Consider the following 15268-nt stretch of genomic DNA (forward strand, 5'->3'; position numbering starts at 1 on the left):
CTTCCCCTTCTGCGACAGAAGAGGTGGATCATCGCGGTGCTAGATGGTGGCGCTCCTGATCTCGTGTTGGCACGAGCTGTCGCTGCTGCGGTGGAGAAGAGGCGTCCGACGAGTTGGAGAAGGCCGCGGCGGGCTAGAGACACACTGGGGAGGGAGGAAGGCGGTCAGTCGAGAGACACGATGGAGAGGGATCAAGGTGGGCATTTGTGCTCGGCCACGGTGAAGATGCTGGCCATCGGGCCCCCAGCTGTCGTGGAGAACGCCGAGGCGGCGCGGCGGAGCATGTCCGCTCGAGCTGCTGGTGATTTTTTCTAAAGAATGGAGACAACATGCTATAGTTAGAGACTTATGGACGAGAGGCTATGACGGTTGAGCCATTGGACCAGTGTTACGCCACGAATGAGATCTTTCGGATAGTCAGACGTTCTCTGACGTAGCATTTTTGTTTTTTTTTCACACACGGGCTTGCTACCCTTTAAAAAAATATTTTGTCCTATTTTTAAAATCTTGGGTTTGCTAAATCTTTGATTAGACAAATTAACCAAATCCTAAAACCTGAACAATTTGTCCGGCCTAAAAAAGTTTGAGCTTCTATCAGAACTGCGGAAACAGAGCCGTTCCCTGTTCCCGAAACTAGTCTTCACTCTTCACCCCTGCTGGCGGCGTGCGGAGGCCGGGTCGACAAGAGGAGATGACGTTGGCGGCGGGGCTGGGGTACGCCCTGATCGCGCTGGGCCCCGCCTTCTCCCTCTTCGCCGGCGTCGTCGCCAGGAAGCCCTTCCTCGTCCTCACCCTCCTCTCCAGGTCTTCCCCCCTGCCTCGCCCGTTTCTCGTGTTTTTTTTTTTTCGCAAGTTTCTCGTGCTTCTTTAGCCGCGTTTTGATCAGATCGTCCGTTGCCCTCTAGTAAAAGCGAACATTCTCTTCATCGATTGGGGTAGGAGGCGGGGGCGTTTGTTTGAGGCGTTCCAGTGTGTGGTTTCGTGAGGCAAACGCGGATTATTGGTTTACTTGTGCTAGGGTTTAGTAGTTCCTTGCGGATCGATCCGGTGCTGCTAGTTGGATTCAGCTCACAGGGCGTATTGGCGTGTACTGTGTGGTTTTTGAGTTCTCAATTTATCTCATCTGTTTGCGAAATCCGTGAATCTGGTTTGGAATGAATGTGTGGATCTCAAACCTGTAGAACTTGCATTGTTGTGCTAATGATACTTTCCCTAGGTAGTTGGTAAACCAAAGCTTGTTGACAATTTACTCTGTGTGTATTGTCTCGACAACTTATATGTAGTTGTGCACCAATAAATAGGAGTTGACCTTTAATTCAGTCTCATAATGGTTCTTTTCTTCATTTTTGATTTGCACATATATTTTCATGTAGTATGCACATAAGCATTGAATTCTGTTTAATGTATATTGTCTTGACACCCCCTCCCCCCATCTTCCTTCCCAACTGACAATTCACTGCTAGAAGGATGCAAGAGAAATGGTGATTCGTCATGAAAATGTAAATTGGCATTTCAAATACCTACGATCAAAGACTGAGGAAGAACTGGTGTCATCAATTATTTTGTTAGAAGTCAACAAGAAGGATATGAGCTACAGAAAAAAAATGTTCAGAACCTGACTGAAAGATGCATGTGTGTGTGCAACTGTGCATGCGATAGACCTATCTCAGAGCATTTTTCTGATACATTGCTACTACCTCAGTATCCTGACATTACACCTCTGACCTCTGCAAGTACTGAATCTGTGTGTTCTCCAATAGAATGCACTGTTAGAAATTACTCCAGAAATGTCTGCAATTGAATTTAATGGATGCATCCATTATCTGGAACGTATAACCTGGGGTATGAGAAACTTCTCGAATTATAAGGCTTAAGCTGTCATACTTTATTAATCAGTACTCACTACAGTCACAAATAAGTGATGTAACTTTTCTCCATTCATTTTTTAATGCTTGAATCTCTACATTTGGTAATCTTGAGTGATATGCTGTTCTCCTTTTGTGATGACCTTATCAAGGGAGAGGAACAAACACAGTCAGGGTTGGTTCGAAAGCTTTTAGTCTTGCCAGTTAAGTCTGGTCTCAATCAACGGAGAAGTTCCAACTTCCAAATGAATATGCTTAGTTTTTTCGTTCACAAGATAATGCATTAGTTTGAAAGAAAATATAAGTCGACTTAATCCTCTATGTTAGTGAACAGTTTACAGACCTGGAAATGGAAACTAGAAACCATTTTTCTCTCTATCCGTGTTGCCTTCAGACCTTGATGGTAGTAGGGTGAGTTCCCGTTTCCCAGAATCGCTGCCCTATTATCTTTAGTGCCTGAAACGCTAAAGTATATTGTACATTCTCTTATGAATTTTGAAATGGAAGGATATATTATCATATTTAATTTAAATATTAACCTTGGCCTTTATCTTTTAGTGCAGCACCTTGTTTTGGCTTATAAGTTTGATAGTCCTCTCGGGAATATGGAGGGGATTTCTTCCTATAAAGTCAGGAGCTTGGTGGGCCTATGCGATTCTGATCCTTACATCTGTCGCATTGCAAGAAGGCACTCGTCTTGTGTTTTGGAGGCTTTACAAGTAGGCCCATAAATAGAAGTTGTCCTTATCTGCTGTGGCAATTGAATATATGGGATCTGATAATAATTTTTCCAGGAAAATGGAAGAGATGCTAGATGCTTTTGCTGATAGAATATCTAAGCCACGTCTTAGTTTGACTGACAAGATGCTCATTTCTTTAGGTAAGATTTTGATATTTTGATACAAGATGAAAAGTATTTTTTTCTAGTTTTCGTTCGTAAGTTATTCTTATTTTGATATAAGATGAAAACATCTGTTGTAGTTCTGGTTCAAGACCAAATGGTTTCTTTTCTTGGCAATTTATGTAATATTATTATTTCTCTATTGTTGCATTGTGTTTAACCAACACAACAACAACAACAAAGCCTTCAAGTCCCAAACAAGTTGGGGTAGGCTAGAGTTGAAACCCAGCAGAAGCAATCAAGGTTCAAGCACGTGAATAACTGTTTTCCAAGCACTCCTATCTAAAGGCTAAGTCTTTGGGTATATTCCATCCTTTCAAGTCTCCTTTTATTGTCTCTACCCAAGTCAACTTCGGTCTTCCTCTGCCTCTCTTCACGTTACTATCCTGGCTTAGGATTCCACTATGCACCGGTGCCTCTGGAGGTCTCCGTTGGACATGTCTAAACCATCTCAACCGGTGTTGGACAAGCTTTTCTTCAATTGGTGCTACCCCTAATCTATCACGTATATCATCGTTCCGAACTTGGATCCCTTCTTGTATGACCGCAAATCCAATGCAACATATGTATTTCCGCGACACTTATCTGTTGAACATGTCGTCTTTTCGTAGGCCAACATTCTGCACCATACAACATAGCAGGTCTAATCGCCGTCCTATAGAACTTGCCTTTTAGCTTCTGTGGTACCCTTTTGTCACATAGGACACCAGATGCTTGGCGCCACTTCATCCACCCTGCTTTGATTCTATCTCTAACATCTTCATCAATATCCCCGTCTCTCTGTAGTATTGATCCTAAATATTGAAATGTATCATTCCTAGGCACTACTTGACCTTCCAAACTAATATCTTGCTCTTCCCGAGTAGTAGTGCCGAAGTCACATCTCATATACTCGGCTGTAGTTCTACTGAGTCTAAAACCTTTGGACTCCAAAGTCTCCTGCCATAACTCCAGTTTCTGATTCACTCTTGTCCGGATTTCATCAACTAGCACTACATCGTTCGCGAAAAGCATACACCAAGGGATGTCCCCTTGTCTGTCCCTTGTGACCTCATCCATCACTAAGGCAAACAGATAAGGGCTCAAAGCTGACCCTTGATGTAGTCCTATCCTAATCGGGAAGTCATTTGTGTCTCCATCACTTGTTCGAACACTAGTCACAACATTGTTGTACATGTCCTTAATGAACCCGACGTACTTCGTTGGGACTTTATGTTTGCCCAAAGCCTACCACAGAACATTCCTTGGTATTTTATCATAAGCCTTCTCCAAGTCAATAAAAACCATGTGTAGGTCCTTCTTCTTCTCCCTATACCGCTCCATAACTTGTCTTATTAAGAAAATGGCTTCCATGGTTGACCTTCCGGGCATGAAACCAAATTGGTTCATAGAGACCCGCGTTATTGCTCTCAAGCGATGCTCAATAACTCTCTCCCATAGCTTCATAATATGGCTCATCAACTTAATTCCCCGGTAATTGTGTTTAACCCAGATTTTGAATTTAAATGAATGTATACATAATGTAAGTTGCACTTGCATATGTGCCAAATTATGCCCCAATTTTATAGAAGGGACACACATAGCAAAAATTCTTCCATGGAAAGAATCGCTTGTCATGTTATTTGTAATCTTCTAGGATTTTTTTGCTAATTTTCTGGGGACTGATTCCAACAAAGTTATTAAATGCGCTAATAAATGCTTTGCCAGGGCTCTAAAATTTGTGTTCATAACAGAACAGACACAGTTTCTCTGGTTGTGCATTGTTGATTTGAAACTAGGAAGTCTCCCAAACTCCCAAACATAAGCATGGTTTGCTAACTCAGATAAGTACTTCAAATCTGAGGATATGCTTCTTTAAATCTGAGTTTATGCTTTTACTTATTGCTTGGTAGGAACAATTGCTCTTCGCTATCACTCTAGGATGTCACAACTATAACTGCTACATTTGCTCATTTTTGTTTGAAAATGTTTGTGCAGCTGGTGGTTTAGGCCATGGAGTGGCTCATGCAGTCTTTTTCTGTCTCAGTCTTTTGACTCCAGCGTTTGGTCGAGCCACATTTTATATTGAAACATGCTCAAAGATGCCATTTTTCCTTGCTTCAGGCAAGTGTTTTTCGCCCACCAACTCCCTAATATGACTCATTACTATGGAAGGGAATAAGAATATTCATTCTAACTGGGAAAAACGAATTTGTAAGACACGTTTCTTCCTAGTTATATTTGATGCAGTTTTGTGTTCTGAATTTGTTTTGCATGATATTGACCCTTATCCCTGTGCGCTATTTCAGCCCTAATTGCACTTGGATTCTTGGTCATCCATACGTTCTCAATGATTATTGCTTTTAATGCATATGACGAGAGAAAGAAAAGTGATCAAGTTTTTGTTCCAGTTATTCATTTGGCTGCTGCTGTGATGGTAAGAATGGGGACTTTATTGGTTGTGTTGGGTTGAAACTTAATGAACATGATGATGCTTGAGCTGATTTATCTTTGTTTCAATTTTCATAAGTTTCTCTATATTGTTTTCTTCTAATCTAAACATAGAAAACACTGGCTGCGAGCCTGCGACGCCACACCACTGTGACCTTGTTGTAAAATGTTTTTATGCTAAATCATCACTTATATTTATATATTGGTCACTTCCAGTTTATTCCTATAATTTACATCTACAGAGTCGTGTCCATTTGTAATCAACATGAGGTTTTAGTTGATGAAAGTTGAATGCAAAATAATATATGATTGCTGCAATGTAATGCCAATCATGAAACAACCGTAGCAATGCCACACATAGCTACTCTTTTTATCTGCAATGGTAGTATAGTTATTTAAACTATTCAATGTTTCATTGTGGGTTTAAGACAGGCAACTCTATATTCAGTGTCATGATCCAGGCATTATCATATTTTGATCTTTATGGTACTGTAGCTTCATGTGTTTCATCTACCTCAGTACTGAGTTGTGGTTGCAATATTGTTTTGTACGAAATCTTGTTGCTTTTAGTCAGTATGATCTGGACAGTACATTGCTGAACTTTTGCCTGACCTTGCTGCACTTTGTATTCATTTCAGACACTTGTTAACCTCGCCCCAGGAGGCTGTCTCATTGGTACCCCACTGTTGTTGGTCATGGCTGCGCTGACCTTGCAGCACTGCTGGCGAGTGGCGTGCCAGAGATTAACTGAGCACCGGCATCAGCAGCATAACAGCAACTAGTTCTTGCCGACTTGCCAGTGCTCCTTACATCATGTAATTCTCCCATGTATGTTTAACTGAATCTTCTGATGTATTAGGACAGACGACGGTTTGTCAGAGTTGCACTGATGTTTGCATATGCAGTACATCTTAGCCGGTGAAAACGTTGTAATTGGCATTTTTATCTCTATAATCATGATTGTTAAATGGGCTAGCAATCATTATCGCTTGGATGGACTAAAACAAGTTGCTAGTTGCTAAAAAAAACTCTAGTTGATCCGACTAGTCCAACTTTTAGCTAGACTATGGCCTATTTTGAACTATACAACCACCAAACTTATGATAAGCTATTCTCTCTGTTCTAAATTATAAGTCGTTTTAACTTTTTTTTTAAATAGCATTTACTATGTACTTATATTTAATGGATTTTTTGGTATGTAGTAAAAGTTATGTACGTACAAAACTAACAACTTACAATTTAGAATAGATGGAGTATTAACTATCTTCTCTAGCTATTACAACTCATAAAAACTTTAGTTAGTTCAAATGGGTTCTTAGCCTTATGTTTCGAAAGATTGCCTTGGATCCTTGGCGGTGTTAAGGAGTTTGATTGCTTTGGTGTGCTAGGTGAAGTAGCACCGTCTAGCACCTTGGCCCTTCTAGGTTCGATATATATACCTCTTCTAGGTTATATATATATATATATATATATATATATATATATATATATATATATATATATATATATATATATATATATATATATATATAAAAGATGGTGCGACAGGATGCACATAATCCACACACTCACACTACACGTGCTCACACGTGTGTACTGTAGGTATGTAAAGAAAGAGATTGTTGGGAGGCTCTAATCTCCTGTGTGTACCCTACTTTTTTTTTTTTTGAAAATTCCAATCAGACCAAAGGCCCTTTCGCAGGCTATATTTATGAAAGTGGAAATTTTTCCACCGGACCAGAGGTAAGGATGGCAACGGGGATGTACCCGTCGGGTATCGCTGGAACGTTCTCTTCCCCGCTACGGAGAATTCATCCCGTCCCCATCCCCGTTAACTGTCTCGGGTATAGATTCTTGCCCATCCCCGTACCCGTCGGGTATCGGTCGGGTAACAGATACCCGACGGGTACTGCATACCCGATAAATAAGGACACTTGGGGTCGCAGCTTTGCAATCGGAGACGTTTCTTCTTCACCTGGGTATAAGTGTCAGAGTCTCAGAGATGCCAAGGAGAAGGAGTGAGGTTGCGAGGAGGACGAGCAAAGGTGGCAGAGAGACCGAACTGAGGAAGCGAGGGGCACGAGCGCTCGTGAGACAGGCGTGCTTGTGCTGCTGGCGAAGATAGTGAGGAAAAATTAAACTAGGGTTCCTAGAACACATAAACTATATATATGATTGTTCAGATTTGGACCAAAATACCTATGTTGAGTTTCTTTAGGCCTAATACTCGCATGACAGCTCAAATAGTCGGGTTCCCCAACGGATAACGGGGACGGGTAAATAGAGAACGTTTCCGTACCCGCTATACTCGTCGGGAATGGATTCTTGTCCAATTAGATGCCCGCGGGTAAAGATATGATCCCATCCCCGTCCCCTAATGGATCAAATACCCGTCGGGTATCGGGTATCGGGCCCCGTTGCCATCTTTAACCAGAGGCCCTTTTGCAGGCTTGATATGTTTATGAAAGCGGGGTACACTATGAAATAAAAGATGAACTATAGCCATGAAATTTATAAACTACATGATAATGCCATTTTTTTTATAATATGCTAAATCTCCTCAACAACCTTATAACATAGTTATTGGGATTAGATGGACATCAAACCGGTCTGAGGTTCTATTAATGGTTTGCTTACTCCAATTGAGTTGTCGGCTAAAGAGCGAGACAACAAAATCACAAATGCTCACACAATAGTGGTGGGAGCACTTCCTTCTGGAGTTCTAGCCCTCAAGTATGGGGTTTGATTTGAATTCCCTTCTATCAATGCATTTTTTTTTTCTCTACTCTCCCTTCATGTGGCATGCACTACCCAAACTCACCAGCTTTCTAACGGTTTGAGTCCAATTTTATAGCGAACTAAACCAGTGCTCTTTCTCATTCTAGTCTGGTAACTAACTAACTATGCTTATAATCGGCTTGGAACATCTAGTAGGTGCTGGGAGTTTAATTGCTTGCCTGAGCGTTTTTCTTTTTATAAAACATTGTTCCAGCATGATACATGCTTCCGAAGTACTCCCTCCATCTCTATTTCTGTCGTCGTGGGAACCGTGTCGATCAAGCTTTTTCAAATTTAATTAAGTTTATAAAAAAAATTAGCAATATTTATATCGCTAAAAAAATTTACTATATAGATTCACCAATCTATTTAATGATACTATTTATGTACTATAAATATTAATATTTTATTTTATATATTTAGTCATTATTAAATATGTTTGAATTCTTAGTGAACGACGATTGAAAACGGACAGGGTGAGTAAGGACGTGTTTGGCCGGGCTCTCGGTAGCTCTGGCTCCGGCTGACACCCTACGACGAACACTGTAGCACCAGAGATGTTTTTCCTCTCACTGGAGCGCGGTTACTGTTCACAGAGCCAGCGAAGCTCTAATTTCTGGCTCCTCTGGCTCCGGTTCTAACACGCTACGGGTGTAAACAGTGTAGGAGCCGAAGCATCTCGCAGCCGTACCAAACAGGTTCTAAGCATTCATGGACGAAGGACAACACTGGAGCCGGCCGGCCGGCCGTGACCAACTAGTAGACAAGGCACGGAACAGAACAGAACAGAAGTAGGACAGTTGGAGAGTCGTCGAGGAAGGACGTCCGGGCCTGCTCACCAGTTGACCACTGTTCTACTCCGCCCGCCTTCTGAGAGTCCGATGGCCCACCTTCCCGCCTCTCCGGCGGCCGCGGTATCCACCGGCCACCGCGTCTCGCCCTCGCCTCGCTCTTGCCCTTCCCTCCCGCAGCTGAAGACGACCGTACCGTCGTCGATAGGAGCCGCCGCGGGTCCCCCTTGGCGGTCATGGAGGGGAGTGGCAGCGGTGGCCACGGCCGCCACGGGCTCGGATAAGGCCGGTGAGTGTTTCCTGCGAATCGTCCTTCAACTGTGGCTCTAGGGCAGTGGAGGATACCGTTGTACCTCTGCATTTTGTTCTGCTGGGGGTGGGGGGTTTATTTCAGCGTACTATACTAGTAGCATTTTACATGAATTTCAAGTGCCACGGTGGTTCGATATTGCCTCGCGTAGATTTGCCATGCCCATGCGTGTTGCGTTTCATTTTGTTTTGAATCTGAGGTAAGTAGTAACTTCTGTTAATAAAGGCCTGCTGCACTCTTTCTGAAGTCATAGGGCCATAGGGGAGACTTCCCTTCGACGAGTTTATGCAAATCCTCTGCGCACAATTATTTTCAAACTCGACTCATATATTTTCTGACGAGACATGTGTAGTGGTAACTCTTCCGGATCGAATTCGAGTATTTCGATGTACTCAGTAACAAAGAGTTATTTAGCTGTGTTCTTCAGGACTTCAGGTGGTGGGCAGGTACTTTCATGATGATATGGGATTTTGGCTGTTCGTATGTGGTTGTTGCCTTGCTGCCTTGTTGTTGGTGACTTGATTTGATGATGACCCTTTTGATGGCAATTTCAGGCCGGCTGGGGATTCCTAGTTAGTAATAGGATTGCTTCCAAGTTGTGTCTTGACTCCCTCTCCTTCTCTTGTTGATTGGGATGGGCTGGAAATGGTTGGGTAATTTTGAAAAATTATTCTGAAGATTGTACCCGTGGTCCACCTTCGCATATCTTCTGCAGAAGGTTGCTTCTAAATTCAGATTCGTTTAGATAATTCTGGAATGATAACCACTTTAGCTCTTCCTTTTTTTTTTATGAAAAAGCTCTTTAGTGTTAACCTGAAGTCCTTTCCAGATTAGAAAAGAACAGAAAAACTCTGATAAAATTGGGTGCTCAACATTTTATTTATGTGGACTAGGTAGTTTCTTTTCTTTCACTATGATCATTTTTTTTCTGTATCTAAGGGTAAAAGGAAGGAGGGTACGAGCCTGCTAGGCAGGGGCATTAATTAGACAGAAATATATTATGAAGTACAATGTGTTTCAATTACTAAGAACGCGACACCGTCTTACGATTTAAACCTTATAACAATATTTTTCATGGAACTAAAGAGTATCTTTGACATGCAGCAGCGACTGGAACAATTGCCAATGCAAACGAAGTTCCTGTATTGTCTTTGTCTGAGGTGGACTTTCTTGTCTTTTGTATCTCTGGTGGCACAAGTTTAATTTACATCATTGGTAACATTTATTAGACAGTGGTTGGATGCTCTTTCTCTTTCGAGAGATTATATTATTGGTCCTACATATGCTCTCTTCTTGATTAATTCTTGAGAGATCAATACACAATTGTACATCATATATCCATTGTTGAAAAACCATGTTCGTTTCATGTGTAGTTTTTAGAACTATTGTTATGAATAGTAATGGAAACATTAACTCTGCATGACTGCATCTAAAGTTCTGTATACACTGCAAATGTATGAATGAATTCCTTTGAAGCAACTCTTATCTGTTGCTGTACCTTCATCTCCATCCACAACATTATTTTTTATAAATCCATGAAAGTTGGCCATGGGTATTACCAAAAAAAAAAAAAAAAAGGGCAGACCCAGTGCCGGAGGCTCCCACATGAGTGGGGTCTGGGGAAGGGATAAACCAAGACAAGCCTTTCCCCCGCAAAATCTGCGGAGAGGCTGCTTCGAACCCACGACCTGGTGACTCAGTGAGACAGGTCTCACCACTGCACCAGGCCTGCCCTTCTACCATGGGTATTACCAGTAAGGGAAAATTGGTTCTATGATTGTTTACAAGGTCTTAGTTAGATGATTAATTTATGTAGTTTCTTGTCTTGATTGTGCTGTGAACTGATATACTTCGACTCTAATTCCATAATTATTCCCTCAAGGTTGCCGAAAGGCTCGATACATTCCATGCGTCTGGGGCTAGGAATCAAAATTACATGGCCATGTACTCTAGTATTTTTGGTGGAATTACAACAGACCCTTCTGCAATGGTGATACCAATTGATGATCATATGGTTCACAGAGGTCATGGGGTTTTTGATACTGCTGCTATTATGGATGGGTGAGCTCTTCTATAATATAAATGTGAACTACATATTCATTGCAAATAGAATAACAGTTATAAAACTCACCTATTTAAAAATTTCCTCATAATATTTTTCTTGTGTGAATGTGAACTACTGAACTTGGGAAGAAAATAAGAAAGCAACGTCCCTTTAGGCCTTTATATACATATTTCTTTGAATTTCTGACTGAGTGATGTTCCTATTATCTTATTTTCTACATTGACATATTATTGGCAGTCACCTCTATGAGTTAGAACAACACCTTGACCGCTTCCTGAGGTCAGCACTGATGGCCAAAATACCATTACCTTTCGATCGCTCAACAATTAGAAGCATACTTATTCAAACTGCGAGTGCATCAAATTGCACCCAAGGATCACTCAGATACTGGTTGTCTGTCGGACCTGGAGACTTCCAGTTATCTTCATCTGGCTGCGCAAACCCAGCCCTCTATGCTGTTGTTATTGAAAGTCCATCCTTACTAGTACCATCCTGCTGCAAAGTGGTCACATCATCTATACCGATAAAGTCTCCTCAATTTGCAGTCATGAAAAGTGTGAATTACTTGCCCAATGCACTCACCAAGGTGGAAGGCGAAGAGAATGGTGCATTTACTGGCATTTGGTTGGACGATGAGGGCTTCGTCGCAGAGGGTTCTAATATGAATGTTGGCTTTGTGACAAAGAGCAAGGAGCTTCTCATGCCGTGTTTTGACAAGATCCTAAGTGGGTGCACAGCAAGACGGGTTCTGACCCTCGCTGAGCATCTAGTAGCTCATGGAAAGCTCAGCGGGGTAATATCAAGGAATGTGAGTGTTCAGGAAGGGAAGATGGCTGATGAGATGATGCTCATCGGTAGTGGCATTCTTGTCAAACCTGTTGTTCAGTGGGATGATCAGATAATTGGTTCTGGTAAGAACAATTATGCATGCTTATGCATTTCAATAATAAATGTTGAATAGGAAGCCTGATAAAATGAAGTTATGCTATATGTTGTATGAAGTTGATGTTAGAAAGATTTGGAGTGTGACAATACCTTTAGCCACTTAGAGATTAGTCGATACTTCTGGTTAATCAGCCATTTTTAGCCTGTATTTGAGGTGCAGCTGCCTAGATGTAAGCCTAATCCTGAGGAAGTTTGCAAATTAATAGGAGAAAAAGAAAAGCTTTTATTCCTGTGGGTCCGGGTTATAACGGTTTAGATCAAAAGATCTACTCACCAGTGATTTAGCTCCTAGGTACCCATTTCAATGAATGTGTTGGGAGATCACATGGTTGATGATTTTGTTTTAATAGGAGCAAGCAACATTGGTAGTAGATTGAGCACAAGAATGGTTAATAGGCTTTTAACGTGTTGCTGGCTTACTGCGACTCCATATATAGAGCAAATACAAACTTTTTTTTTTGAGGGACTATATATCAAGTATTTAATGCTAATTGTTTTTCTCGTTTCTTCACAGGACAAGAAGGCCCGATAGCTCAAGCGCTTTATGACCTTATTCTTGAGGACATGAAATCTGGTCCGCCGTCTGTTCGTATCCCCGTCCCTTACTAAAACTGTTTGAAGTTTTGCATATGATTATAAGGGTGAACAATGATTTGTTGGTTATCAGAGTTGTAGGTTTAATTTGGTCATGTAAAATCTATGTATTAAAATATATGACATCTAGGAATGCTAATTATGCAAAAAAAAGTTGGATCTACAGTTGAGTTTCCCCTGAGTTCATGGATTTTCGCTGGACACTGCTGGGCGTGTACCCTTTCTTCATTTTTACCTTTTTGGCTACCTGATGATACCTGCCCACTCGTTGGTCATAGCTGCAAGAAAATATCAATTTTGGGTGTGAAAGTAAATAATACCTCAATTTGTTTCCCTTCGCCTTTCATGATCTCTACTAATGGTGGCGATATCTATATACAAGATATTTTCCTCCTGGGCTGTGCTAATTAAATCATTTTTTTATACATGAGTTGAAAAAGTACTTGCTACCTCTCTACCTACAAGAAGCATAAAGCGAATTGGAATCTATTACATTTCAGTGACTATCAATAAATTAGATCGCCACTTATGCGCCTGCAAGAAATATCCTTGGTCATATGTGCGCAAGACACCACAACTGAAGCTATATTTGGATACAAGATTAATTGTTAGCTAGCTAAAACTTAGCCCTAGTGCATCTAAACATGAGGACTAATACGTGGATTAATTTTTGAGGTCTTTAACTAGTTGTTAGCTAACTAGCTAGCCAACCTCAGCTAATTTGTGCTAACCTTTAGCCTCAACTAGTAACTAGCCATGTATATCGAATGACCTAGGATATAGAAATGATCTAAATCAAAGTTGTAGTACTAAAAAAATATCTAAAATTTTCAGTTCAAAGTTTTTTAATTACAATTTGTTTAGACTCTCAAATATGCATTACAATATTCATTAAAATGAATAATAAAAACAATGTAGCAACTACTTTGTCATAAGTGATTTTGAGGCACATGATTAAGGAAGGAATGTGCAAGGCATAATGTTCTCTGTCATGGGTTCCAACCCTTGTGGCCGGGTGTCGGGGACTAATACTAGGGTACCTGAAGAGGCTGTTGTTATATGTTAATCCATCCGGGTAGTCAAATCTGCGACTACAGCTCCAACCGACATCGAGGCCGCGGGCTTTGCCTCTCCCGACCTCTGGCCGCGGGCTCTGCCTCGCTCGACCCCAAGGTCGTGCGATCTGTCTCGCCCGACCACTGGGGGCGGGCTCCGCCTCGTTCGACACCGAGGCCGTGGTCTCCACCTCGCCCGACCTCTAATGGTGGGCTTCGCCTCGCCCAACCCCAAGGTCGTGCGATCCGCCACGCTCGACCTCTGGGGATGGGCTCCGCCTCGCCCGACCTCTAAGGGCGGGCTCCGCCTCACCCAACCCTAAGGTCATGCGATCCGCCTCGCCCAATCTCTGGGGACGGGCTTCGCCTCGACCAACACCAAGGCCGCGGGCTCCGCCTCGCCCAACCCCCGAGGGCGGGCTTCGCCTCGCCCGACGTCCGAGGGCCGGCTTCGCCTTGCCCTATGTCTAGGGGCAGGCTCCGCCTCGCCCGACGTCTAGGGGCGGGCTCTGCCTCGTCCGATCCCTCGGGCACGGCTCCTAACGGAAGCTCACGCCGCCGCCAACCACTACGTGCCAGAAAGTACAACCTAAGGTCAAACTTTTGGCATCGTGCAGGGAGCAGTCACGTCTCAACACGACCCGTCCCCACGACATGTCATTCCAGGGAACTCACATCACCCGCAGTGATGGACGCGTGGTCACTATGCTGCCTATTCCCTGTACGACCGCTGATTAGCACGCTGGTTCACCGCGTTGCCCGCCGGGGTGGAGTGGGACGTTACGACCCGCTGACAACGCCAGGGCATGGCATCATCGGCGGATAGGTTCCCGGCGTGGAGTTGTCCCTGTCACCGCCTGCAGTGTCAGTGGGACCCGCACGAAGGAAAAGAAAGGCCTAGCGACCCTAAAGGACTTCCTCTCCCTCTCATTCTCCTTTTTTCTCCTGTTGTAACCCATGCTTTCCCTTGGTCTATAAAAGGGAAAGCAGGGCGTCCCATTAAGGGGCATCGCACGAGAACTCATCACACCGCATTAGATCAAAACGACTAGCATTGAACCTCGAACACATAGCCGAGCAGCGACCGAGCTCTCAGCACCCATTCGTTCTTTCCACCAGAGACTTGGGACCTGTCCCTCTCTCGCTCGTTTGTAACCCCTACTACGAACTTTTCAGTGCTAGTAACACGAGCAACAGCAACGAACTAGACATAGAGACATTCTGCCCAAACCAATTTAAACCTCGTGTCCTCTTAGCACACTATCGGTGTTTCGAACAAACACCGGCTAGTAAATTTATAATTGATGCGTGTTAGGCCTGGATGGTGCGCTAATGGACATAAGGTTTATACTGGTTCGGGCTGAATGTCCCTCCGTCCAGTTTGTTGCTGCTCGTGTTATTAGCACCAAAAATGGTTCGTAGTAGGGGGTACAAACGGTCGAGAGAGGGACTGGTCCCAAGTCTCTGATGGAATGGTCAGAAGGATGCCAAGAGCCCGGTGGTAGCTTAGCTGTGCGTGATGTGTGTTGTTGAG

General features: G+C 42.9%; 2 protein-coding genes across 3 annotated transcripts; both read left to right on the plus strand.

Moving 5' to 3' along the window:
- Window positions 1-609: 609 nt before the first annotated feature.
- Window positions 610-6175, plus strand: LOC136463225 (gamma-secretase subunit APH1-like). Its single transcript, XM_066462237.1, has 6 exons — window positions 610-804; window positions 2429-2584; window positions 2660-2745; window positions 4744-4869; window positions 5055-5182; window positions 5835-6175. The coding sequence occupies exons 1-6, from the start codon at window positions 692-694 to the stop codon at window positions 5976-5978; spliced, it is 753 nt and encodes a 250-aa protein (XP_066318334.1). The 5' UTR covers window positions 610-691; the 3' UTR covers window positions 5979-6175.
- A 2591-nt stretch (window positions 6176-8766) lies between these two features.
- On the plus strand, window positions 8767-12842 carry LOC136463226 (D-amino-acid transaminase, chloroplastic-like). 2 transcript variants are annotated; one of them, XM_066462239.1, is made up of 5 exons: window positions 8767-9054; window positions 10180-10235; window positions 10958-11136; window positions 11378-12051; window positions 12600-12842. In XM_066462239.1, exons 1-5 carry the CDS (start codon window positions 8856-8858, stop codon window positions 12692-12694), a joined length of 1203 nt encoding a protein of 400 aa, XP_066318336.1. In that variant the 5' UTR covers window positions 8767-8855; the 3' UTR covers window positions 12695-12842. The 2 variants fall into 2 exon arrangements, with proteins under 2 accessions (XP_066318336.1, XP_066318337.1); XM_066462240.1 differs by having other exon boundaries at window positions 10183-10235.
- The last annotated feature ends 2426 nt before the right edge of the window (window positions 12843-15268 follow it).

Source organism: Miscanthus floridulus, chromosome 7 (genome assembly GCF_019320115.1).
Source record: "Miscanthus floridulus cultivar M001 chromosome 7, ASM1932011v1, whole genome shotgun sequence".
Lineage (NCBI taxonomy): Eukaryota > Viridiplantae > Streptophyta > Magnoliopsida > Poales > Poaceae > Miscanthus > Miscanthus floridulus.